At 43.6% G+C, this 25,398-nt stretch overlaps 2 protein-coding genes and 2 long non-coding RNA genes across 7 annotated transcripts in view; 2 read left to right on the plus strand and 2 right to left on the minus strand.

The window, feature by feature from the left end:
- The first annotated feature begins 14 nt into the window (after positions 1-14).
- On the plus strand, positions 15-14,486 carry LOC115345048. 2 transcript variants are annotated; one of them, XR_003924703.2, is made up of 3 exons: positions 15-495; positions 4,488-4,588; positions 14,028-14,486. It is a non-coding gene; the product is annotated as an uncharacterized LOC115345048 (long non-coding RNA). The 2 variants fall into 2 exon arrangements; XR_003924702.2 differs by lacking the exon at positions 14,028-14,486 and adding an exon at positions 7,795-7,867.
- Positions 723-9,851, minus strand: NUP43 (nucleoporin 43). The gene is made up of 8 exons (XM_030023250.2): positions 9,673-9,851; positions 9,193-9,315; positions 8,832-8,909; positions 7,729-7,906; positions 5,326-5,461; positions 4,252-4,403; positions 3,116-3,238; positions 723-1,811 (listed from the first exon to the last, which is right to left on the minus strand). Exons 1-8 carry the CDS (start codon positions 9,790-9,792, stop codon positions 1,597-1,599), a joined length of 1,125 nt encoding a protein of 374 aa, XP_029879110.1. The 5' UTR covers positions 9,793-9,851; the 3' UTR covers positions 723-1,596.
- On the minus strand, positions 12,415-16,186 carry LOC121233482. The gene is made up of 3 exons (XR_005933003.1): positions 15,970-16,186; positions 14,638-14,797; positions 12,415-12,510 (listed from the first exon to the last, which is right to left on the minus strand). It is a non-coding gene; the product is annotated as an uncharacterized LOC121233482 (long non-coding RNA).
- Positions 15,930-25,398, plus strand: part of PCMT1 (protein-L-isoaspartate (D-aspartate) O-methyltransferase) — a 36,248-nt gene continuing 26,779 nt past the window's right edge. For 2 of the 3 annotated variants that reach the window (XM_030023252.1, XM_030023251.1), the window contains exon 1: positions 16,224-16,479. In XM_030023252.1, the coding sequence (XP_029879112.1) occupies positions 16,224-16,479 (256 nt within the window). Of the gene's footprint in view, positions 15,949-16,223; positions 16,480-25,398 lie in introns of those variants that run through there. The other variant, XM_030023254.2, reaches the window with a different exon arrangement.

Consider the following 25,398-nt stretch of genomic DNA (forward strand, 5'->3'; position numbering starts at 1 on the left):
GGAGCGCGGCGGCCGCCGCCCGCCCCCGCCCCGGGAGAGGGCTCCGGGGCGGCCCCCAACACCCCCCCCGCGTACGGCAGCGGGCTGCTTGCCTGAGCAAGTCTGCTCGGGCAGCGGGGGGAACCACAAAAAACCCCAGACACCCCCCCGCCGCTGCCCGGTTTCAGGCACCGATACCGAGCTCGAGGGATAAAGACCGATTTTCTAACGGGGAAAAAGGTTTTGCCGAGCCTCCGTGGTCCAGTTAGTGCCTGAATGAAGGACGCGTTAGCGACCGACGTGTGCAAGCCGCCAGGAAGGAAAACGCGTCAATTTATCACTCAGTGACGCCCTTCGACCCTTTCTTTTCAGGCAGAGTGTTGCATTTCAGACCAACGGGGAAGCAAAATTTAAGACGCTCCTGGCAACGCCATCCATTCCTGCACGAAGGGATGACAGCCCTGTCCCCAGCACACCATCCGTCTCCTCCCAACAGACACAAGAAATTCAGATCAGGTAAGGCTGTGACGTGGAAGTAAAGTACACTCTAAAGCGGTTTTGAGGGAAAGTGACATGTAAAACCTTGTAACTTCATCTGGTGCTGCTGCCCCCGTCCCGAGGTTTCCCTCCGTCCTTCAGATTGTATCCCCAAGCTCAGTCTAAATAACTTACCGTTATTTATCTTCCTGCAAAGATGACTGCAAGTACATCTATTTGAACTCGTTTAGTAAGTCAGACCAGTATTCTTGTGCAAAATTTTTTATTAAAAAGAGAAAGGGGTCTCTGCAACAAAAGGTAGGTACAACACTAATCATAAAATTTTAACTCTTTCAAGATTGCAACAGACCAGATGTGAAATTTTTACTGACAGACTTACATCTCAAGTTTAGAAAGTCTTATTCTCACACCTGAAAACACAGCCAGCACATCTGTCAATTATTACCTCTTTAACTATAAAAAACCACTTTTCCTTTGAGAGAGTTACAGCACATTATCAAGTTTTAACATGCAGTATCCATGATGAAGCTGTAAATAATCCAAAGTAATGTTACTAAAATGCTAAGATTCCCATAGAACCTTTCACATTTCACAACTTTAACAGTTTTCCTTTCCAATTCTCATGAGCTAACATAAAAAGTTATGTTCCCCGAAATATATAAAAAATGCAGCTTAAAAAAACCCCCATCTCTCAGCTGACATAAAAAGAATTTCAAAGAACCCCATAGTTTGGCCTTAGAATTAATACCTGAAAAAATATCTTTAAAGGGAAAAAAAACCAAACCACAAAATCAGGGGTTTACCTTTTCTTCACTTCATATGCATGCATGTGTTATGGACATCAGTTTACAGCAAATATCTTCCCCTAGTGACTACCTTCCCACTTACCAAAACCAAACAGGCACCAGGGAAGAAGTCAGTTACCCATCCAGGAGCATCAGTAACAAGTGACAGCTGTCAGAATCTGAGGTACCTTACATTTCTTCTGCAGTACCAGCACCAAGCTGTAGACCTCTCCCACACACACTGATAACAGACTAATGAGTATCATTAAGAATGAACCTGACATTTCCCAGTAGTTCAAGGTGATCCATACTTCAAAGGGATACTGGAGTTGTTTCATGCAAAAAGTTGTCTGTTCACGTAAATAGCTTCTGCATCAGTACCATATACTAGGCATGGTCCTAAAATATCTAAACTATTCACAGACAAAGTCTGATTTGGAATTAAGTTGGTGATTTCCATGCGGTCTTTGGTAGGATCGTTGCTTAGCCAGGCACTTACTACAGACTGGTTAATGGTACTGTGCGAAAAATAGGTAGTACTTCTTCCTCCTGAAAGGAGAGGGAAAGAGGGAAGAGAGGAAAATAAGTTCCAATGTAGTTTATACATTCTCAGATTTTGGAGAAACGTAGGTATGGGGCAGACATAATGGAAATACCATTTTACATTTAAGTCAGTTTTCAGAGAAGTTAGCTGATGTTGTCATCTCTTTGGTAAAAAAAGGAAGAAATAGCTTAAAAAAAAACCCCAAACAAGTACTTGAAGTGATTACAGAAACCTGCTACCACTTCTGTCCTCAGCTAAGACAAATAGGTCAGAACAGCTATGAACTCATCTCGCTGAACAAACAGTCTAAGTATCTAGAAGTTTTTCTAGCCACAGACTAAAGCAAGGACAAACCTAAGAACAGAAGTCTGTTTATACAGTGTCTTCCTATATTTGGGGCATCAGCTTTGCTTTACTAGCACTTATTCCCTACTGTCCCTTCTCCCTACTTACTCTGCAGCAAGTGATATACCTGGATTTGACTTTGATTTTTTTCCACACAGCATTTTACATTCAAACTGAAGTCTCACAGTTTGAGAACTATCATTCAGCATAAAATTAACAAGTGGCTGAAGTGGTTCTAAAGGGTTTAAATTTAATATACCTGAAAACATGCAGAGTGCAACTTGAATTAGTTATCCTACTGTTTCCCCATATAGAACTGAGCTTTGAATGGCAACTTTGATGCCAAAGGCAGCAAATGACATCTGAAAGTTTCCCCATTGTTTACAGTCTGAAGTGGCAAGCAATTAAGCGGTCTTTGTGACTAAAATGGGAAAATCAATGTTTATATTAAGTCAGTATATCTTTAATTAAAAACCTGCCACAATACAAAGGTATCCAGTTTCATTCATTGAAAGTTCCAATTATGACCTTCAGTAATAAATTCATAATTCCACTATCCTATTAACGCATCAATTATTTTGGTATTGTAACATTTTGTGTATCTCCCTCAGAGACTCAGATAGTAATGTGTCATTTAGGCTGCCTTCATTTCTTTTCTATATATAGATGATTTTTAAGTGAACATGATCTATCTTTGAAATACTAGATGTGCCTCTTCACACATTGGACAGAGTACAGCAAATTAAAAAACTCAAACAACCCAGACCACAAAAAACTCACACAACTGTTAGCCTTATAAGTAGTTTTCTTGAAGTGCCTATCAGGGCTTTCTTTCCAAGACAAGAAACCACTTTTTAATTTTCTGTATTAGGATTGTGTTATTAATTGGGTCATGTAAGAACATCGACTTTCATTATGTTGCCAACTGACAAATTCAGTGCAGATTGACTTCAAACATCCTTACCTTGATGAAGAAAAGATGGTTTTTCAGATATGTCTGTGGAAGTATCCCAGTGCCAAAGAGATCCATCTTCAGAACATGTAAATAAGTGATCAGGATTGGAGGGATGGAAGTGAACTTCCCACACTGGAAGTATCAAACCAAAATCAAAAAAACCCTCTTCAGAACAAGGATCAAGTACTTCGCTCAGTGCACTTTGGCTAGTATGATGTGGACATGCACTTAACAATAACTCAGGCCCCCACCAAAACCTTCCATTCTTAAGTGTGTGTGGGTAGGAGACCCAAAACCCCATCCTTAATTATTTACTGCAGTTTTCCCTCCCCTGGGAGAGGGAAGAGGAGAAAAAAAAAAAAAAAAAAAAAAAAGAAAAAGGGAAAAAAAAGAAGAGAGACACTTTTGTAGCTTTTTCAGTACTGCAAAAATTGTTAAAGGTTAAAATCTTATCTGAATTCAGGCATTCTGAATATTTTCTCATGCCGTCTTCCCTACTATTAAGTTTAAATTTGCACGCAGCACACATTCCTTTCCAGCACAGACATTATTATTTTGTGTCCAAATACCACAACTGCGGACAAGATATTTAAGTCAGTAAAACTTAACATCTCAAGAAATATTTTTACTCCTGAGATATAATTATGGCATCAAGTCAAGAAATTTTCAGCACAAAATGAATTGCTATCTTGTTCATATAAAGTTACCAGGAAAGTGAGCTGTTTCAGCATTGTGGAGGCACCAAATGGATCTCTACTATCTCCAGTTTCCCCTCCTTCCTCATGTTTTCAAGTTTGTTAGTAACTGCATCCTTGCTTTACTATAACTGCATACCACAGCATCAATTGCTATGACTACTTATATACCTACCCTTCTAGAAACACAGCCATTCTGATTAAATGCATCTAACAACTCATTAAAGAACTGCTTACTAAGTCTAGTTTTAGTTTAGATAGAGTTGGTTTTTAGATAAGAACAGTCTCATATACAGAGAAGGAACAAACTGAAGCCAACTGGATGAAAACACATTAAGTAGCAACTATGTGGTTGTTTTCTATCACAGCTACACTGCCTTATTTTTTACAGAAGTTAGAAACTTTTCTAAAATGCCACCTTCTTCTCTCCCCTCCATTTCAGATACTTACTTTCCGCTTCATGAGCATTTAGCAGGGACACTGGCATAGTACCCTGCCTGATGTCCCATATACTCAGCATCCCATCCTGGCCCCCCGTGGCCACAATATGCTGCTGATTGGGATGCCTGTCCACACAGTGCAGTGGCACTCTGTCACCTGTCCTGCAAAGGAGAAGGAAAAAAAAAACCCACAACCCAAACATGAATTCTTTATTCAGCTTCTGTTTTCTCCTTCTTAACCCCTAGGAGTGTTGATGAACAAGGTAACGGTATTGACTGCAGCTTCAATTTCTGTAGCATCTGGGCACTACAGGCTGAAGCCGCCTGACATCTACTGGAAATGAGAGGTATGGCAATAACGTGAAGCTGGATGAGCATCAGGTTCTGTGCCCTATGGTATACAGGCATGTGCAAGGTATCTGACAGCTTTATGGGAGTGAGAAAGCCTTGCATACAGATAATACTCTACCTATAATAATAATAAGGTTACTCTGGAATTCGTGTTATAATTACAGTTTCGACATATACTAAGAGTTACAAAGGGAGACTGGGCACTAACAAAACCAGGTACCTAAACCACAGCCTATTAACAGCAACGGGAATTATTCCACAGACAAAAACAGGATTTGAATCTAGCTCAGTTTGTTTTCTCACAATACCTTATAAGGCACAAAGTTATCTTTCAAATACATTTCAAATGCCAGAAACTTTATATTAGGCCTGTGGAGAAAAACAGATGTAAAGTATTTTTAATGAGGGAAAGAGTTTTTGGGTTGAGGGTTGTGATTTTTTTTTTTTTTCCCTTAAAAAAGAGCAAGTGTACAGGTGAGAGAGTCCTTCAAGAGTTAAATCATAAAACAGACCACCTAAATACAATGCCTAGCCACAATAGTAATTCAGCCATTAAGCAGAGTCTGCTTTTGATTATTTAAATACCAAAGAAGTTAAAAACGTTTAAAAAAAAAAATCAATCATTTATCATCCCATTGTCAAGCAGGTATTGAGAAAGATTTAAATCAGATTATATAAAGTAACACATGCTTCTCAGTAAATATGTAAAAAAAAAAAAAAATTAAAGTCTTACAAAGAAAGTATTTGAGATGGCTCATTTCTTTGCTGTCTGAGGTCCCATATTTTTAACTGTCCAATCGAATTTACTGTCAAGATCTCAGTTGTGCGAAGGAAAGTCACTGCATGGAGTGTACTGCTGTCTGCATTGTCTGCAAGAGACGAGGAAAGCATTCAGGTAAACCTATGGAATGCTAGTCTCCATTTAATTACAACAAAATAACTCTTTTTAGAAAACAGAACACAGCTCCTTAAACATGGTTACAACCTGCATTTTTGGGGGCAGAGACAGACCTGTGTCATGTGAATTTTAAGTCTTGCAAGGGTACCCTGTGAAAAAGGAGCCCTTCCTTCCTATATTAAACACTACTGAGACAAATCTGTAAGAAGCTATATTTAATTAGCTCTAGTGCTTACTGAACTACTTGATGATCCATAAGATTTCTTCCCAATAGTTCCTAAGAGGAGGAATCAATTTAGCCAGGTCCGTGGTTTTCAGACTTTTCCTTATATGCTCTGCCTCTACTGACAGGAGGCAAGCTATGGAGCTTTTCATAAAGCAGTTGCTCTTTTGAACACAACAAACAGTAACTGGCTGAGAACATTAAGCAGTTGTATACAGAAGCACTTAATTCACCAACTTCTTTAGACCTTTTCCAAGGACTGTCAATGTGATATCCATCCGTGTCCCTAAAGCCAAATCAGAATTACACTGTGCTTGTTAATAACTAAATGGCAAAGCTCTTTTTTCAGGTCCTTTCCTCCAGTGCTTCTTTTGTTCACAGTAATTTACTATGTCAGACACTTCACAGCATCAAGGTGAAACTTATGAGGCTTTAGGAGAGAACACAGACACTATTTTCTTCTATTTTTATTCTGTTATTTATATATAAACTTTTAATCTTGATTACGATGGGGTAACATTGTTAAGTCTACTTTCACCTCAAGTATTTTAAAGTTCTTTGTGTAAGCCCATACTGAAAACATAGGTGAATTTTTTGCTGCATAAGATGGAAACCTTTTCTGATAGTGAGACAGGCAAGTTACATTGATGCCTGGTTACAAAGCAAGCATTTTTACATAGTACTATTAAGTCAGCACTAAGAAAACTAACAACTCGCATCCTGCACATTATTAAATCTGTATGTAAGCATGTGAGCAATTGCCCAGAGAAAAATACCAATTTTTTTTGTGGACATCTGCTTCCTGTGAGTCAGCAAAACATTCTACTCTATTAAACTTGCACCAGAACACTCTGTTAGTATATGTGTATAAGTAAAAATTAAAAAAAAAAAAAAAAAAAAAAAAAATCCTTTTAAACTAGTTAATGTTCTCACCCCTCAAAGGGGAAGTTACCCTGTTCCGTGTGCCTGTTCTAATAAAATCTGCCTCATGCCCTGCTACTTTTTTTTTTTTTTTTTAAAAGCATGGGAAGGTTTCCTACAGGAATTCTCAAGGAGCTCCAGTAAAGGGCTGTATGCAATTAATAGGATTTATCTTACGAGTGTATATACAGCCGTGCACACACAAGTAACCTGTCTAGAAATCCCGCAGCGCTTCCTTCCTTAATTGGCTTATCACTGTGTGAATTCCTTCATCTGTTGGAGGAAAGACTTTGCTTGGGGAGAAACACGGGTGCTGTGTCAAACTGCAGTTTCCAGGAGAATGTCCTGGTTTAATAATGCCACTATCAAACATGGTGTTACTGCCCTTTAAATGATTTCTGCTTTTAAGTTGCATTTCCAACAGGTGCTACAAACTTGTATTCTATTTCCATGAGACTAGCATGATAGAAGAGTTGGGAATAACCAAGTTTTGACACCTTTCACAAATATCTTACTCTATCACATAATCTATTACTCTAGGAAATACGGAGCTTTTTCATTAAGGGAAGGATGATCAGTGTAAGCCATGATATCTGGTAGAAGAACAGGGTACAAACAGTGGTTTCTGGTTCTTGGTGTTCCTTTAGACACAGAGAAATAGATGTTTCTATATATGGACACCATAAGGATTGATCTTAGTACAAATAGTGAACTGAAATGACATTTCACTGACCTCCACTTACGAAGAACTTGAGACACAATACTTCTTGAAATCTAACCATATTTCATGTACATTGTCATAGCATTTAACAATTCTAGATGAAACAGAAGTCTAGAGAATGTTAGGCTTGAAACTTCTGCATCAGTTGAAACATTAAGTTGCAAATACCTGAATGAATATAGAAATACATCTGAAATATGCTTCAAGCATCTGAAGTCTTGAGGAATACAGGGATAATCTGGAGCAAATCCATTCAACTTGGAATATTTAATTCAATTCTTAACTGACTTTTTTTTTTTGTTATCATTTGAGAAACTAAAAAACCAAACAAACCACTCCCAACTAAACTAATTTGAACAGTTATTTGACATACCTATAGTTCTTACTGCATCCTTTTGGTCAGCTCTGAAGAGATTTATTCTACCGTCTTCTCCAACAGTGACAATTTCTGGGTTGTTGCAAATGACTCCAGTACACGCTGCTCCACCACAAGATGTGTTTTGATCCACGTGATAATGGGCTTTCTCCCACCGCTGGTTGGCAGATAAAGTCTAAGCAGTAACCAGACATGAAATTCTGCTGTTAAATAATGATCCTCATAGACCAAAGCTTCCAGAATGCTCACAAAACCAGAAACAAGCTCCACGAAAGCCACACTACCTCACCGGAATGAGAATCTCCTATACAAATAAGAATCAGAGATCTATATTTTCCTCAACTCTTGAGCACACAACCCTTCAATGAAGCATTGATTATTTCTTGTCTGAACCGCCTTTTTCACATGAGCTAGAAACCAGAAAGAACACAATCTATTTATGAACTACGAAATGTCTTCTGCTAGACTTATCCCTTCAATCTTTCTCCAGGACAAGGGAAAAGAGCTGAGGCCTTTACAAAACATAAGGTCAGATTTAGATTTTGACTGCAAGGAATTTAGTTTATTTTAGGTACCACATCAAATTATTAACAGATTCTAGTCTTTATTGTGTCACTGTGAATATATATAAAAAAATCATTATGCATTTATATTCAGTGATTTATAATCAAAGCGAAAGACTACAGAGTTTACAAATCTTCCCTCACATGACACTTGTGAGAAGAAATTCAACATGAGTCATTTAGTTCAAGAGTGCAAAAACTCTAATAAGGCAGGTACCAGTCCATTAATACCCACTCCCCCAAAACAATCTATACGCTTGAAGTATGTTATCAGTGAATGGACTATTTGATTACAGATATATACTAATGGATACCCCAGCCTATCTGGCTCTGCAATATAAACTATGTAGTATGTGTGCAAAATGCTTTTTTCTTTCCTTGTATGTATAAAGCCAAAGCTTTTTCTAGCAGACTGCAAAAAATTTATTTTGGTATGCAAATGTTTCGTGCTCTAGTAGTTTTGAGAAATCTTACGCTAAGATCAAAGTGACCTGTATTACACAGAATAGCAGCTTAAAGCCAGTGCAAGTTACTTACCTGGTTATTTTGATGATGACGGAATACAGTTACAGTTCCTGTTGATGACGCAACCACGATTCTCTCTTGATCCAAAAACTAAAGAGAGATAATAAGCACACTATTAGTTGACATCAGTACCAAGATGATCATTTTGATTTTGGAGGAACCTAAATTATTGGTAGATAGAGTAAAAAAACCAAAAACCAACCAAACAAAAAAACCCAAACGACCACACGACAAACTGATACTGGTTGGTTCTTTGCCCTTCTTCTTCATCAGGATTTTTTTTGTCAACCTCAGCATTTTGACAGCTCCCTATCACTTAATTTAAGTGACAAGCCCTTAAAAAATACAGATCTGTTCAACACAGCTACTTTACCTGCATGTCCATAACATCACCGTTGTGCCTGATGTCACACAGCAGCTGAGGTTCTCCTTGATATTCACCACCGAGGCCCACATTTCCAAGCTCTCCAACAGACCAAATGGAGATCCTGTTATCCTGTAGGGAAACGACACCACCGGTTTGACTTTTGAAAATGCTTTTGAAAGTACCTTAACAGTAAGCCAGCCTAGATGTCACGGCCTCCTCGCGGCAGCCAGGGAAAGCAAGGGGCCGCCGGCCGCAGGGAAGGGCTCGCCCCGCGGGATAACCCTGCGGAGCAGCGGGCCGGCCCCCCGGCTTCCTTAGGGACGCGAGCGAGGCACAGTCAGGCGAACGCCGGGTCGGGCAGCGCTCACGGCAAGCTCCGGCCCTCCTCTCCCACGCGAAGCGGCGGAGGCTCGGGGGGCCGAGGCGGCGGGGGGCCCCTCCGGGAAGGACGCGCCGCGCCTCCGGGCCGGCCGGCCCGCCCGCTACCTCGTTGTCCCAGGAGCCGGTGGCGAAGAGGTCGGGGGGCTGGAGCGCGGCGGCGGGCAGTGGCCGCCAGCGCGTCTTGCTGATCTTCTGCGACACGAACTTGGCGCACACGTCCTCCATGGCCGCCCCCGCCGCGCGCCGGCTGCCGCCCGCCCCGCCGCGCGCCTGCTGATTGGCTGCGGCGCGACGGCGAGCGCGGAGGGACAGGCTTGGAGCGCGGCGGTGAGCGCGTCCGGGCGGGCTCGGGCCGGGGCCGGGGCCGGGGCCGGCCATGGCGGGGGAGCGGGGCGGCCGCCTGCCCGGCCCCGCCGTATGTAGCAGCCGCGCGGCGCCAGCTGCCGGCGTTTACCGAGACGGACGGGCCGGGGCGGGCCGCGTCCCGCCAGCCCCGGCCGTTCGCTAACCGGCAGCCGAGGGAAGCGGGCGCGGGGCTTGCGTCCCCGTCCCGGGGTAACGGTGGGACGCCCGGGGAGGGGGGGGGCGGCCCTGCCAACAGGGACAGCAACCGCTAAAGGGGCGCCGACCGCCCGGGCGGTACCCGCAGAATCGGGTCCAGGGGAGGAGGAGGTGAAGGAGTGCGCTTACCTGCCTGCTGACCTGCGGGGGGTCTTCCCCCCACCACGTCACGCGTAGGTGTCCTGCCTGCGAGGTCGCCGCCGGCTTTTATTTTCTCAAAATCAATGACCTTTATGCCAACTCATCGTCTCTGGTCTAGATTGGCTTTTAAATACCTGAGAGTGGTACTCTCCTCCCTCCGTCAGAGTCCCACCTGCACAGAAGTACAACAATAATTTTTTTGTTCCACATAGCGCCTTAAATCAAACAAGCGCACACATACACTTCCTTCATCGTATTTCACTTGAGACCTAAACAACCGTGCAATAAAAAGTTCAGAGGTCAGTTGTAAAACGAGCTAAAGGCTGACATAGCTACGTTGTCATTTCAGAGGTTGGGACTCTCTGTCCAGTCACTGCAGTGCAGTAAGGGACTTCCTCACAAGCACCTTCCTACTTTTACAACCCGATTTTCTGCTGCATTTTTGTCAAAGCTGCTGCTGCCAGCTTTCTGAGGTTCTGTCAGGTGGACTTCTCAGCATCAGCAGCAGTGGCTTCGTCAAACTTTCACCCGTGTTACTGCGGTTTGCCTGCTAAAGCCATGCGTCAGATTTTTTTCTGTACAGCACTGCTGAGTTCCTCATCAAGTCTGCTATGCTGTTTTGTAATCCTTCAGATGTGATAGGAAATCGGTGATGTTTTATGTGCTTTATGCATCATTTGAACTTCAGTTGTGAGGAACTTTTTTTTTTCATAATTACGTACAGCAGAATCCAACACTGAACATATTCAAAAAGCTGGATGCTATTGTAGTCTTACCATACTGCAAGCCTTAAAACAGCTTTGATGCATGCTGCAGCAGCATTATTATTCTACAGTAGCCAATACCTCTGGCACCCTGTATTAAGCTGCTAACAGCAATCCTGCAAGTCACTGTCAACTCCAAGGGTATTTTCAGCTAATTCTCACAACACTTGCGGGAAAGGTCAGTAGGCAGCCTCAGAATACAGCTACAGACCAGATAACTAAAAGTGGAAGAGATAACACTTTGGGATTATTGAAATGTTTTATTAGGCAAATATTTTTGTTGGTTACTTTGTGATTTCTGTGTGTATTTTTTATCTTGTGTTCTTGGATGGTTTCTTTCTTTGCTCAGGATTGCTTGTTCAAAAGCATTTGGGAAGTATTAAGGAGAAGAGGTTGGACATAGAGGCTTATTTTCATTAAGAGGGAAAGAAGAACCACAATTTTTCTTCCGTCTTACATTTTTTTTAAGAACATATTGGCAGCATGTTATGTGATGGAGGTGAGGGCTGTGATGGATTTAGGGCTACTCTGTAAACCTTTAAATACATTCTCTGTGTTTGATCACTATGAAAGATGTGTACTGTGTCAGTATGTTGTTTCAGTGTAATAGCAGATTTAAATAAACAAATAAAAGGAGGAAACAAACACCAGGAGAAAATATGCCTCATCAAATATTTCTGAGACTGTCAAAAAGGACATTAAGTCTAGATGAAGCTGACTTTGCGCATTGGGTCCAAACATGTTAGCTGAGACAACAAGCATCTATGGATTATCTGTAAATGTGGCTAAAGCTAGGAGTGTGAGTGAAAGCAAAGAGAACTGCAAGCATGCCTGTCTCTCTGCCAAAGGTTAGGGGGCCTGGGAATGAAGGCACTTTCTAGATCAGTGGATGTGCTAGGGCAGGATAAAGCTAATTCTGAACTCTATTTGCTTATAATCTGCTTTCCTCCAATTATCATTCAACAATATTTTAAGAAAGTTATTTGGAGATGCCAAAAAAATATTTACTGTTGGTCATAACTCCTGGAGTTATGCCCAGTTCGATCTCTTGAACAAGCGCAGTCGCTATGCAGGGTAGTGCAGAGCAGATACCAGAGCAGAGTGCCAGAGCTTTGAGCACGTTCATAAGCCTTACTTGCCCTCACCTGGGGCTCCCACCTGGGCTGGGGCACCCTCTCCTGGCCTGAGGTGTGTTGTAGGAGGGCCTGTGCCCAGCCGTGTCCCTGACTTGGCGACTGGCTTGACTCAGGGCCTGACTTGTCACTTTGCTTTTGCTTGATGGCAAAACCACTACCGTCCTCAGCCCTATTCTGCTTGCCTCGCTTGGACACCATGGCGTGGTGTCCTGCTGTGTGGCATTGTCATCCCTGGCTCCAGGCTCACCTTCCCTCACGGAGGGGTCCCAGTTCTGCTCCTCCTTTATGCGGAAAGTCACTGATGTGCCTGGGTCCTTCTCACCTCCTTTTTGAGTGCAGGGCTGGGAAAAGAGGGATGCCGAGTTCAAAATAATGTAAATTTCTGAAATGGAAATACAAAATGAAGGTATGCACCAGACTGGCTTGAGGAGACAGGAAAAGAGATGAGATGAAGGAGAATGATTAAGTTGCAAAGAGAATGGAGGCAGGGAGAGGAGTGAGTGTAGGTGTAGAAGCCAGTTAGTGTAGGGTTTGGGACATAACTGCGGAAATGTTCAGCAGGAACATTTCACAAGGAAATTTCTGCTTGTGGTATGTATATGCAGCAGCAGATGGGATCAGACAGTGATGATCAACTTTTCATATGCTTTTTAAATTCACAGAATTTAAAAAAATCTAATGGGTTCATAAGGTGGGAGGGAAGGGATGAAACAGAAATAGTAGCATGGAGGGGTTTATATATAAATGTATGTAAGTACAGCTGAGGAATTGAGATGTGGGTGAATGTGCAGAAAAGGAGAGAGATCTGACCTGCTTACAATTAGTGGGATCTCCGTGTCAGAACAGTCAAGTGATGGCCCACTCTGTTGGCATTCCCATGCCTCTTCCCTAACAGGGCCATGCACCAGCTCCCTGGAGAGTCTAGGGAGATGGCTGTACCTGTGGAAGATGGAGGTGCCTGCAACTGACAGTAGGCATCCAGGGACCAAGGTGCTTACACTGGTTTGGACAAGTGAGGGAGAAGAGGATACAGGAATGCCGAGTGTCAGAGCAAGTGGAGAGGCTCCACATGAATGCTGATGGCCAGAAAACATATGTTTTTAAATTTCTGCCTTTTACCCTAGTGTAGAATGTCTACATTCCTTTTAGTTTTACCTTAATGGATATGCTCTTAATAAGTCTAAAAAATGGACTCATGGCCTGGGGTTATAGAGCAGAAAGAGCTAGGGACCCTGATGTTTGTTTACTGCACAAATGGGTGCATCCTGTTGCTATTGGTGCATGTTAGTTTCTCTGGGCCCTTTGAGGCAACTTGGCTTGTCTTAAAGCTCCCAGAAACCTGCAGAGCCAAATGCTGTTTCCTTCACGCATGCCTGGAATCCATCCAAGACACCCCAGATATTGGTTAGGAAGGCTCACACTTATATTGTTGTCATTCTCTGAATAGTCATGCCAAGAGACTGCCAATAGGTAGATTCAGTCCGAAAGTGCCTGGGCAAGTCTGCAAGTTCCTAGGAGATAAAGGTGGGCTCTTTCTTTGTGCTCTGTGACAAGCTTCACCCTAATTCAAGCTGCTCCTGCTCAGTTTGTATGTAAATGGTTTCTCTTGTGTTTCTGGTCTCCCAAGGGGGTAAGTATCCCTGGAATGCTTTTAAACATGGGCCAGCTAGTTTCCTGCCAACAACCTCTCTATGTGAGAGCAAAGCAGTTTGCTTGCATCTGACAACAGAAAATGTCTTTTGCATTTAAAAGAATGAAGTATTTTTGTGTGTGTATTTTTACAATGTCTGTCTGTTCTCTGTACTTGCTGCCCTTCGGGGATTCCTCTAACTCCATGGCTTCTTTTCTTCTCTCCCAGCCCACTGGATGTAACAGGGGGACCTTTTATATTCTGGGGCAGGCTGGGACTCTCTCACAGATTGGAGAGCAGTTGCCATATCATGCTTAGGAGAAGTTAGATGGAGAATACAGAATGAAGCAGTGGATCTGTCTCCAGGATTAAAAGAACCAGATGGGAAAGGTCTGGGAAGTCTATGGATGGGACCTGGTGTATGCATTGGGCAACTGCCAGGTTTGCCCTGGACTGACTGCTAGCCAGAAAAGCAGATTCCCACCTTTACCTCATTTTCTTCACCTGAACCAGCAATGATGGGATGGAGTACGTGTATTGTGTGGAGCTGGAACAGGCTCATCCCTCCCAGGATGGGTTCTCGCACAGAGGACAATGTTATCTGCATCTCCCATGGTGGTATGTTAGGCTGTGTGTGTCCTTATATCAGGAATGCTTTTAATAAACAATATAATATTTGAAATTGTATCTGCTGGATGATACCTTATTTTCTCTAATGTTTATACAATGTACTATTGATAGGGCCTACCTATTAATAGTTAGGTATCACTATTCTCACATTTCAAAAGCAAAGAACTGAAAACCATGCTGTCTGGTTGGTACCAAGCAGATGACACACCTGCGCTGTTGCGCCCGGTCAGGAGAGGAAGCGCTGTAAAATTGCAGTCCCGGGTGTGTGGAAGCTCGTTCACGGGGACCAGAAGGGGGCACAAATGCAAAAGTCACAGCACTGACAGCAGGTTCCCCGAAATTGTCTGCAATAATGGAATTTGCTTTCCCTTAAAAACAATAGAAACACAGATAAATAACAGGTGGTAAATGAATATGGGTGGCAAAGTTAATCGTTAAGGACTTTAGAGTACCCAGGAATATCACATGACTGTAGGAAGTTAATTCTATGGTTTTCTGCATCATGCTACAGGCTGTGGGAGGAACCGGAGGTGCTTCTTTTCCCTGAGGATTGCTACTTCATCGTGTGCCTACGCTGGGACAGACTAAAGGCCACATCGGAAGCATCCGTTTGGCATTTAGTAAATGCTGAGTTACCGATTTTGTGACCCAGACACCTTTTAAAAGGAATTTTGATTCGTAACTCGGTCCTACAACAGCACGGCACTAGCGGATGCCGTTGCAGATCATTGGTACTCCGGCAGCGTTTAGCCACGCACGCAGGTGCCAACTCCCATCACCTTCCATCCCTCCCCATGTTTTGTGGTGTTTCCCAGCTCTTCAGTCACATCTTCCTTCCCCCGGCAGTCTGCCGACCTCCCCCCCCCCGCGCAGCGGCTGCCGCCGCGGGGGCAACTCCCGCGCCCCTGGGGCAGGGGCGGTGGGACCGCCGGCGCGCCCGCGCTAGCTGACCAATGGCAGCCTCCAACACGTAGGCCTGGCCCGCGCGGGCTGGCCGCGGCCAATAGGCTCGCTCCATGCAAAACACCCCGCCGCGGGACGGCGTTAATTGGCTCCGCCGCAAAGGCGGCGGGGCGCGCGCTGGGCCGCTGGCGGCGCCAGCGTAACCGGCAGGCCGGGGAGCGCAGCCCCGCCCCCCTTCTTCGGTACACGGTGCGTGCCGGCTCGTTTCACGATGGCGGCCAAAGCCGGGGGGGGGGGGTAAAAGTACGGACGTGCCGTTTCGCTAGCTCATTCGTTAACGGAGCTCCTAAGCTCACAAACCCGCTCACGAAACCGCCAGCGCGAGATCCGCGGCCCCTGCGACCAAACCCGCGAACCGGGAGCGGCCGCTGAGCCCGCGCGACTGGCGCCGCAGGCTGCAGCTGTGGGGAGGGGCGGGGCCGGGCCCCGGCGGCTGGGCGGGAGGGCGCTACCGGCACCGGGGCTTGGGCCACCCGTGTGCTCGGCCACCCCGGGCGCGCCCCGCGGCCTCTCCGCACCCCCAGCGCCGTGCGAGTGGCCGCGCCGCGCCGCGGCGGTAAGCGCGCTCGCGTGTTACCGGGTGCCGACGGCGGTACTGCGACCGGGGAGGGGGAAGGCCGGCTCCCCCGCGCGGGCTGCCGGAGCAGCGGCCCGACCGCCCTCCCCGCCGCCTCCAGGCACCGGCGGGGCGGGAGGGGACCGGCCCCTGACGGGCAGGCCAACCGCCCCCGCGCGCGCGGGGCTCTCCCCACGCGCGCCCCCGGGGGCGATGGGCGCGCATGCGCGGGGGCCAGCGCGGGCCGGCGGAGCGGCGGCGGCGGCGGCCGGAGAATGTCGGGCGCGCGGGGCGGTGGGCGCGTGGCCCCTCCCCTCGGCGGGCGCGCGGCAGCGGCCGGGGGGGGGGGGGGAGGAGGAGGCGAGGAGGCGGCGCCTGTGTCGGCGCTGGAGGTTGTGTCCTTCCTGGGGAAGCTGCTGTGCGCAGTCGCGGCGCTGAAGGCGGCTCTGTACCTGCTCCGCAGAGTGTGTCTAGCGATGGCCTGGAAGTCGGGAGGCGCCAGCCACTCCGAGCTCATCCACAACCTCCGCAGTGAGTCCGGGGTGGGGCCCCTCTCGCCTCAGCCGCGGGGTGACGGTTACCGGCCGCTCGGCCGCACGCACTTCGCATTCCCGCGGTGCCCGCCCAGCCGCCGACTGTCAAGGAGCAGCGCCGGCGCGGGGGGAGGAGGCGAAGGCGGCGCCCGGCCGGGCCGGGGCGGGGGGGGGTGTGTGTGTGTGTGTGTGTCTGGGTTCCTCCCGGGAGGGCGCGGCGAGCGCGGTCGCCGCTGTCCCGCAGCCGGGCGGAGGGCGGCGGCTGCAGGGCGGGCCCGGGCTGTTGTTGCGGGAGGCGATGCGGCGGGAGGGGCGGCGCCGATGGCGGTCCCGAAGGGGAAGCGCTGTGCGGCGGCCGTGGCTGTTGTCAGCCCGCCTCCTCCCGCGCCCCCCCCCACCCCGGCCCCGGCCCCGTTCCCGCCGCCTCGTCCCCGTCTGCCCGTAGCGATCTCGGGCGAGCTGAGGCGGGGCGGCGGCGGCGGTAGCAGCCCCGGAGGGCCCGTGATCCTCCGCACGCACCGGGCTCGGCGTCCCTCTGGCTTCGCCTCGGCCGCCTCTGCCGGGGCGGCACGCCCGGCGGGCGGGCGGGGGAACGGATGGCCGTGTCGGCGGGCGCGCAGCGACCGTCCTTGGGTCTTGGAGGCCCCGGCTAAACGCAGCCCGGGTTTGGGAAACGCGCCGAAGAGGCCAAGGTTGTTTTTGTTGGGGCAGCGGGCCGCTCGCGAAGTCCGAAATGCTCGTTTCTGGCCCCAGCCCGGAGTTGCTCCTTTCGAAGCGGTGGGCTAGGTCCGCCGGGAGGGGAGCGGAGTTGTCGAGGTTACAGACTCATGCTGTGCCCGAGCTTTCCGGTGACCGCCCGGGACTTGGCGTTCCTTGTCCTTACCGAAGGTTTGTGCTGACCCCCTGCTGAATGTGGCAGGTGTTGGTGCTCTTCACTGAGGTTCTTCAGTACATCCTGACGTCTGCAGGGTCATCTACATGCGATCCAGGCTGAGAGGACAGGGTGATAACACCTTCTGTTTTTCAGTGCTTCCATTTTTCATATTGGTCTCAGATTAATCTGTTACATATACTTGTAGTGTCTCTTTTCTTTACTCCTGGTCTTTCCCTTCCTCTCCTCAAGTCCGTGTCCTAGACATAAAAGTATGTAGATTTGGAGCCTGTATTATGGCAGCTGTCTCCTGTTTTAATGATGCTGCAAGACCACAGACAACTTTGCCTGTTTGGCCTCCTCATTATTTTGGAGACAGAGGAGAATCATCCTTCTCCAGTCTGCTTATGTTAGATCCTCTGATCCTGCGGTCTTTTCCAGTGTTTTCTTTTGCCACTCTTTTGAGAACTCTTCATCCAGTAGAGCAATATATGCTGAAGTGACTTTCCGTTTCAATGTAAAAACTGCCTGTTTAATAAATGGGTAACAAATTCTCTAGTTACAAGAGTCGCAGTGCCTTTTTTTGTTGTTTTGTTTTGCAGCTGTAAGGGCTAGAAATACTGTTTTAGTGAAATTCTGTTCCCTTACACAGCAGGGGAAAACTTTCTGACGTGAAAATGAATGTCAAGCTCCAAAACGTATCCAAAAAGTGATCATTGCCAGAATTGTCTATGGCTCTGAGAACCTGAAGGCAAAACTGATTTCTTTGTTGGAGAAAACAATGACAGTGTTTTTCAACACATGGAAACTGTTTAGGGCTTTGCAAATAATGAAAAAGCTAAAAACCATTATAGTTAGTACACAACAATAGTAGTATAGGAAGAGGAAAGTAAACTAGAAGTGTTTAATATTGTAATCTTAAAATACGCAGTGATGGCAATTACCTGGAAAATGAGTCTGTGATTTCCCTCTCTCTCTTTTGCATATGTATGCCAAAATATTTTGAGGGGTGTTAAATAGTGGATTGGAAACAAAATGTTGCGGAGGCACAGAGGCTTTTGGTCTTGCAGCAAGATTGTGTTGTTGACCTCAGGGTGACTCCAGGGATGGCGTAGGGTTTTATCACTGCAGAGCAGTTGCAGAATTAAGACCATAACTTTTACTTAAAAGTTCTCCAGGTAAGATGATACCCTGTTGCTAAAGTTGGGAACAGGTTTAGAAGTAAGTACCTTTTTATAGGATATATAATTATCTCAGATACATTTTTAACAAACTTAAAAATCATTGGTTACAGAAAGACTAAAATGTTCTAGAGAATTCCTTTTGAGTAGTAGATCCCTCAATGTATTTAACGTTTTTTTTCCTGTAAAACTAGCTAAGTAGTATAGCATTTCTAGCATCTTCATCCTAGAAGTGAGAATACAAGGCAGGTGAGGTTAATTTGATGTTGTCTGAGTGTTTATCTTGTGTGTAATTTGTATAACTTAAAGGAAATAATGCAGGTTGTAATGACACAGTATGTTTTCTTCTGTAGCAAAGTGTGGTTGAGAGGTTCTTGCTCCTGCCCTTATGCCACAAGTCTTCTATTCACTGTGCTTGTAGAACTGCTTGTGAGGGAGGCTGTGTTGTAAGACTGGATCACTTTCTCATTACTCCCCTTGCGAAACATCGAGGTTTAAACTCCTCAATATCTGTAAGCTGTTGTACTATCATGGTTAGAGAAGCGGTGAACTTTGTTATGGGTATAAGTGGGCTGGAGAGAATGGGAACTTCTTAAACTGGTTTTGCTTCCAGATAAAAAAATCAATGGAAAACTCCTGTAGGCTACATATTCTGTTTGTTTAAAACAGGTATAAAGATTTTTCTTCATTATAAGTTGTTACTGAAAGTTACTAATGCTTCTATTTTGTGGCAATAAAGTGCTCTAATTTCATGAAACTATATTAATGTATGCTTGTTGCTCATTTCACTGTTGCCTTACAGGAAAGTTAATTTTATAGTTAATGGTAACGATCATTGTGTTAGACCAGTGGTAAGTGCTTTTGTGTATTTGGATGCAGATTTAGGCAAGTACTCTTTACAAGCTTTACCTTTGCTTTCATGTTTTAAAAGGGACAGACTAATGAAGAGAGCCCAGGAACTCTGCATATTTTTTCAGTGCATACTTGGAGACAAGTGACTGAAGAATGGTACATGACTTTGTTTTGTTGTTTTGATTTTTAGCTTCTTGTTTCATTGTAAACGTGTTCTTGCACTGTTAATTTGAGGCATCATAGTTGCAGAATTTGTGACATACACAAAAAACTTGCTTAAAATGCATTCTTTTCTTCACAACGAAAATGCTGTCCTTGAATGTGCAGTTTCCATGAGGTGTTCAGCTGCTTTGTTTTCCAGTGATTCTCAAAACTACTTCTCATTTAAAAAAATGCTTTTTTATCTGTTTCATTCTTCCAGCATTAGAGCTATTTAAAAAAAATAATTCACCTTTACAGAGTAATTATTTCAATCTTTGCTTCTTCTTCACTGAAAATAGTTGAACACGTGCCTTCAAACTTGAGCAAACTTTTCCCCTAAAAATATTTAAATGAAGAACTTTTAGCAGATGACAATTCTAGGAAACTACCTAAATGCAGGTTACTGTAGGGTTAGAAATCACGCTAAATGTAGAAATAATTGACTATGTTTAAATACATAACTCTGACTGAACTTTCTTTTTGATACAAACCTGCTGTATAGGGATGCTGAGAAAGCAGGAAAAGACCGAGTAATTGGTGACTTATTTACTGTTATCTTGCTTGGTTGAAGATCATGCTTTCTAAATCTGTTATCTTTTTTTCCCCTCTCTATCTTCAGTTATCCACTGTTCTCTCATCTTGCTGTTGGGTCATTTTGATCTCCTTCTGTCTTTCATACTTGGGTTCTTGCTAAGTCCTGTTATTTTACAGGCCAACATCTTAGAAAACAGCTTTTCTTCCCCACCTGCAGAACTGAAATATTGGTCCCTGTCCAATTCACAATCCATCAGAGTTAATTAAGTTTCCTTATCCCACTTCTCTTTCTCTCCTCCAATCAATATGGTGTGCTGCCATATGATAATCTTTCTTTGCTTATTTCTCTGATGGTGTTGTGCCAATGGTGTTATAACCACATATGCATGCTTTTGAATCCACATTTCCAGGTGAAGGTGAATTAACTTGACTGTGGCTAAAGTGCTGTATAATGTTGTTAACTATCAGTGGGCTTGTTTCCTGCTACACTCTTTTCTCTTTCTCATCTAATAAACTTGTATCACAAAAGTTAGCAACTGTAACTTTTGAGATAGCACAAATTCCATAGAATTTCATCCCTTATTTGAGACCAGATTCCTAATTTTTCAGTGTGAATGGTGTTTCAAATCAGTATATATTCAAGTATCGTCAGGCTTTGCAAATTCTGTTCTTAGACGTGCTAAAGATACTTCTCTGAGCATTTTATTATTTGGATGTTAAATCATTAAAAATGACATCTTGGCAAGTTTCATCATGGTAAAGGCTTATCTACAATGATTCTGCACTTTTGTTGCAGGCTTCTGATTGCTGAGGACAAATCTCTTTGGGAACTGCCGTCCATGTGAAGGCATTGAATATGGCATTGCTAAGCCTAAGCCAGGTTCAGCAAGAACTAAATGTTGTTTTTGTTTTGTTTTACCCCCTGCCATGTCATTTCCCTTGGTTTAGCCAAATCTCTTCTACATCTGTCTAACTTTGCTCAAGGAAGAGTATTGTAACTTGGATGAACATGAAGAAGGGAAATAGCAATGGAAAATCAGACCAATAAAAACCACTTAACCCAAATTTAATACCTCCACTGTACAAGCAGTTATGCTGCCTGTTGTGTGCATTCAGTGAACGCAGTTTCCTTCACCTTATATGTTGTATTGAGGCTTCAGTGACTAAGCATTGTAATTTATGGCTGGGTAGTGAAACAGTTGAAAATTGAACTATTTTTTTAAATTAAAAATTAACTCATCCACTGATATGTTTAAGAATATCTAAAATCTCTTAAATTTAGTTAATGTCTCAGGTGGCATAGAGTTGAAATCTGTGATGCTATTTTTTGGAACTTTGAGATTAATTTTTTTTTTATTTAGTTAGCAAGTAATTCAAATAATTGCCTGAAAGAGTTGCCATGAGACTTTATTAGTGACTTAAGTATTTGTTAGTGATTTGCCCATGTGAGTGAAATGTTTTGAAGGAATTTCTACACCCTTCTAAGAGGCAGGCTTTCAAGTAAATCAAGATAACCTAACATCCCAGAAAATGAGAAATGTTAACAGAAAGGAAAAATAACTTTAAAAACATTCATCACATTTTATCTGTGTGTAAATTAGGATTGTGTTCTTAACTAGTTCTTTGTTGTTAGCATAATTTTTTTTTCCCTTAGTGTTAGACAAGGTGTCAATGTAATGTTAAAAACATACCCATTCTTTCCCACAACAACCCCAAAATTCAGTGCAACGAAGTGCAAGTCTTCAGTCATCCAGGAAAAAACAGAGAGCATGTTTTTGGCTGTTATGTACATCACAACGCTTTATAATTAGTCATTTTAATTTAAAAATATTTAGCTCTTTTGCTTGGTTGAATATATATTTTTCTTTGTCTCTGGGTTTAATGCCATAATATGGTTTTTTTCTGGTAGTCTGAAGCTCCCTAATAATCCATACTAAAATGGAAATAATTTTGCAAATCTGTTGCTTACAGGTGATTACTGTTGCTCATGGGCATGTTAAAAAGACGGAATCTCTTTTGTGTTAGTTTCAATGTAACTCCAAGCTTTTGTTTTAATGCTACTGTTTCTCTTATTCTGATGTAGTATCAAGAGCTCACTAAGAGCTATTAGTAAGCTTGGAAAGAAATGTGTAATGTTTGTGTTCTTTTGAATGATTGCTTCTGTGACTAATACCTCAAAATCATGTTTGTTAGTGTTATGATAACACTTTTTAAAGTAAAAATTTTTCTTAAGACTGCTACAAGATGGGGTTCATTTTAAAGTTTTTTATTTTGATTTAAATTGCCAAATTTTGGCAAAACCAGAGTAAGCTCTTTCAGACCTTGAGATCAGTAAAATTTTGGAATGACATCTCTCCTGGACTGGTTGACTTGTGAATTATGTTTTAAGACTTCAGAACCTGAATATTGCAACATTGGACTTGAGCACAAAATAGTTTCAAATGCCTGCGCTGTCGAAATCTAAAAGAGATGGCCAGACATATATAACTTCAGAAATTCTTCCTTATTTCTGCTGGTATGACAGCTTTGTGTCATTTTGTCCCGAGAGTCGGTGTCGTGTTTCACTGATCTTTTGGTCTTCCTCAGTATTTGCATAGTACTAGTGCCTGTTTTAATGAAACCACCTTTGTAATAACAGACTGTTCGTGTGGCCTGGCTGCTGGTCTTGACAGCGTTGGCTTTTCTGAAAACAGATCAGCAAAGTGGTTGTGTGGAATCTGCTCAGTAAGGTGTAAGATGTGCGGCATCTGCCTTTCTTTAAAGATCTACTGCAGCTACTGAAGTAGTCTTGTCTCAAGCCTTACTGTGAGGAGAGTTCCATATCTATCTGTTCTATCCAGCTAAGTTTATCTTAACCTCTGCAACAGTTCTTAGTTATTATTGATGGGTGTTGCCACTTTGTATTGAACTCTTCATTTTTTACGTTCCATGTGATTTCTAAGGTGAAGTTCAGCCCTCTCAAGTGTAGAGGGATCAAGGTGTGCTCAGAGGTGAAGTCTCCCTTGTCTGCACACAGGTGTAAAAACTTCATTGGAAAGTGCAGTTCTGTGTTCTTGCAGCCTGAACCCAACCTTAGAGTTGCTTTCTCCCTTCATATACTCCCAAAAGTTTCTTCACTCAGCTGCTGATACAGATTTGGGTGAAAACAACGTAACCATTTTGATAAATGTGAGTACATTATGGACAGAATTTGTGATAAAGATATGCACAGTAGGACTATGAACAAAGAGCTAGCATGCCTTTCTCCACCCCCGGAGAAGAAAATGGTTAATATCAACTCTGCAACATTGGCCTACAGTATGAGGGACCAATACAGCTGTGGTTAAATATGTCTAAATTAGCTATCTGCAGACTTTCAGATCCATGAAAATGAATAGAGAGCTCTTATCTGTTTTACCAAAATGGACAGGTTGTTTTTGAAGGTGATCATTATTAAATAGGGAAGGAGTACTCCCATAAAGTAGAAGTGAAATTTTGGAGGGTAAGTTTGTTTTTAACTGAATCTTGAGGCTGTATACTCATCTAGTTTGTTGTGTGGAACCTAGCTTTAGGTTCCCGTGTGGTTTTATCTCTACATGTGTTGAGTAGCATTTAGATGCTAATTTAATATGTATTTTTAATTTTTTTTAATTTTATTTTTAATTTCTGCCTCTTTGGGATTTTAATGGGATTTGATCTTTGTGTTTAATTTCTGGACTCTTAAGATTAGTTCTGATGGACCCTCACTTTCCTCAGTCTTTCTGTCATTGTGTCTCTGAATGACGGACTCTCGACTGATTCCTTCCAGTTAGCGTATGCAATGTTCTGTTTGAATAATGTATTATTGTGAATCTAAATCATAGTGATAACAGACATGCAGGTGAATGTTTGAGGCAGATACTCTTAAATTATCAGCAAAGCACAAGAGGTTTGTATGTATGAGCAGCTTAAAAACCACTTGTTTGCAAACTCCTACTTTCAGTTTCTTTAGCACAAAGAGCTTTGTATGTTTTGGGGTCAGTGTCCTTTATTGGATCTTGGGATGCTGATCCATCATTTCTTGTTGAGAGTGCTTTCTTTGTGTTCATGGCTTACTGTGAAATTTTCCTATGCTTGTTACTTCAATAGAATTGTATTGACTGAATTGCTTTCTTCCCCATCTTTTTCCTTCCTCTCCCCACACAAAAAGACCCCAACCTTAAAAACATCAGTTGATCAGCTGCTTAAAACCAAGTAACTTAACATTGCTTGAAAATCAAGATGTGGTTCTGTTCCAGCCCACTTCCCTCTTGAAAGTTGCTAGCTGGTTTGCATGGGTCAGATGGAGACATCTGGAAACTGTTGTTTGTCACTTCAGTAATTTTAATCTACTTGTTTTCATGTTTTGTAATATAGAGCTGTATGTGCTTTGCATCATGCTTGAAGACCTCTGTATGATTTAAAAATATCACTGTTTTGCTGGAAAGTTATCTTCATAAGTGAAGTACTCTACGGTACTTCGGGTTATGGAGAAAGTAATCTGGGGAGAAACTAGACTATGTGGATGCTGAAATAGTCCCACAGTAAATGGTTTTGGGATCTGCATGAGCATTTTGTTTATGTAAAGCCAGCAACAGGAGGTGTCTGAGTAGGTGTTTATAGTTTGTATAGTAAGCTTGTGTGCTGGATTTTGTCATGTGGCAATGAGACATCCTTTTTCTGATCTGGAAGCTAGTGTTGGTGTAAAAGTTGACTGCTAGTATTTTATGGTTTGGTTGGAAACTTGTTTGATCAACAGTCAGGATACCATCAGTGATGTAGGCCGTTGTTTTAAAGATAAGCAATGCATTTGTTGCTAAATAAAAAGATAGGTTGTTTACTTGTTGCAAGTCCATGGTACCTTTTCAGACTTCAGCTCTTTTTTCCTTGCTCTCTGACAGCCAACTGACCAGTTTCCCAGGTTACGTTCAGCAGTGGTATATTTCCACCTTCAAATCCAAGCACTGCTCTGTGAGCTCTTTTCCTGTTTTCATGGTGTTATTTGTGGAAAAGAAGCAGACCAGAGTGAGTTTTCAAAACATGCTCCAATTATGTCAAGTTGTCATTGCCACAGCCTCTGCACAGAGTAACTCTTGAACTCTGCAGGCTGTGTTCCACTCTTAAGTGGTTATGTTTTGGCTTCAGCCCTTTGAAGCTTAGGAGTTGTGCTGATACAAGTCTAATAAACAGTATACTTTTGAGTAAGCTGTAAGATAGTGTGTTTGTGTACTAGCCTTTGCTTGTAAACACTTTATAATTTAACATCTGATTTGTTTGCAGT

This window comes from Aquila chrysaetos, chromosome 8 (assembly GCF_900496995.4).
Source record: "Aquila chrysaetos chrysaetos chromosome 8, bAquChr1.4, whole genome shotgun sequence".
Lineage (NCBI taxonomy): Eukaryota > Metazoa > Chordata > Aves > Accipitriformes > Accipitridae > Aquila > Aquila chrysaetos.

What these genes read in the sequence shown, in the direction of transcription:
- NUP43 (XM_030023250.2), bottom strand. Translation starts at nt 9,792, where the DNA reads ATGGAGGACGTGTGCGCCAAGTTCGTGTCGCAGAAGATCAGCAAGACG. An exon ending in CCGGCTCCTGGGACAACGAG is followed by an intron (nt 9,316 to 9,672) that starts GTAGCGGGCGGG and finishes GTTTCCCTACAG; the next exon opens with GATAACAGGATCTCCATTTG. An exon ending in GTGATGTTATGGACATGCAG is followed by an intron (nt 8,910 to 9,192) that starts GTAAAGTAGCTG and finishes ATCTCTCTTTAG; the next exon opens with TTTTTGGATCAAGAGAGAAT.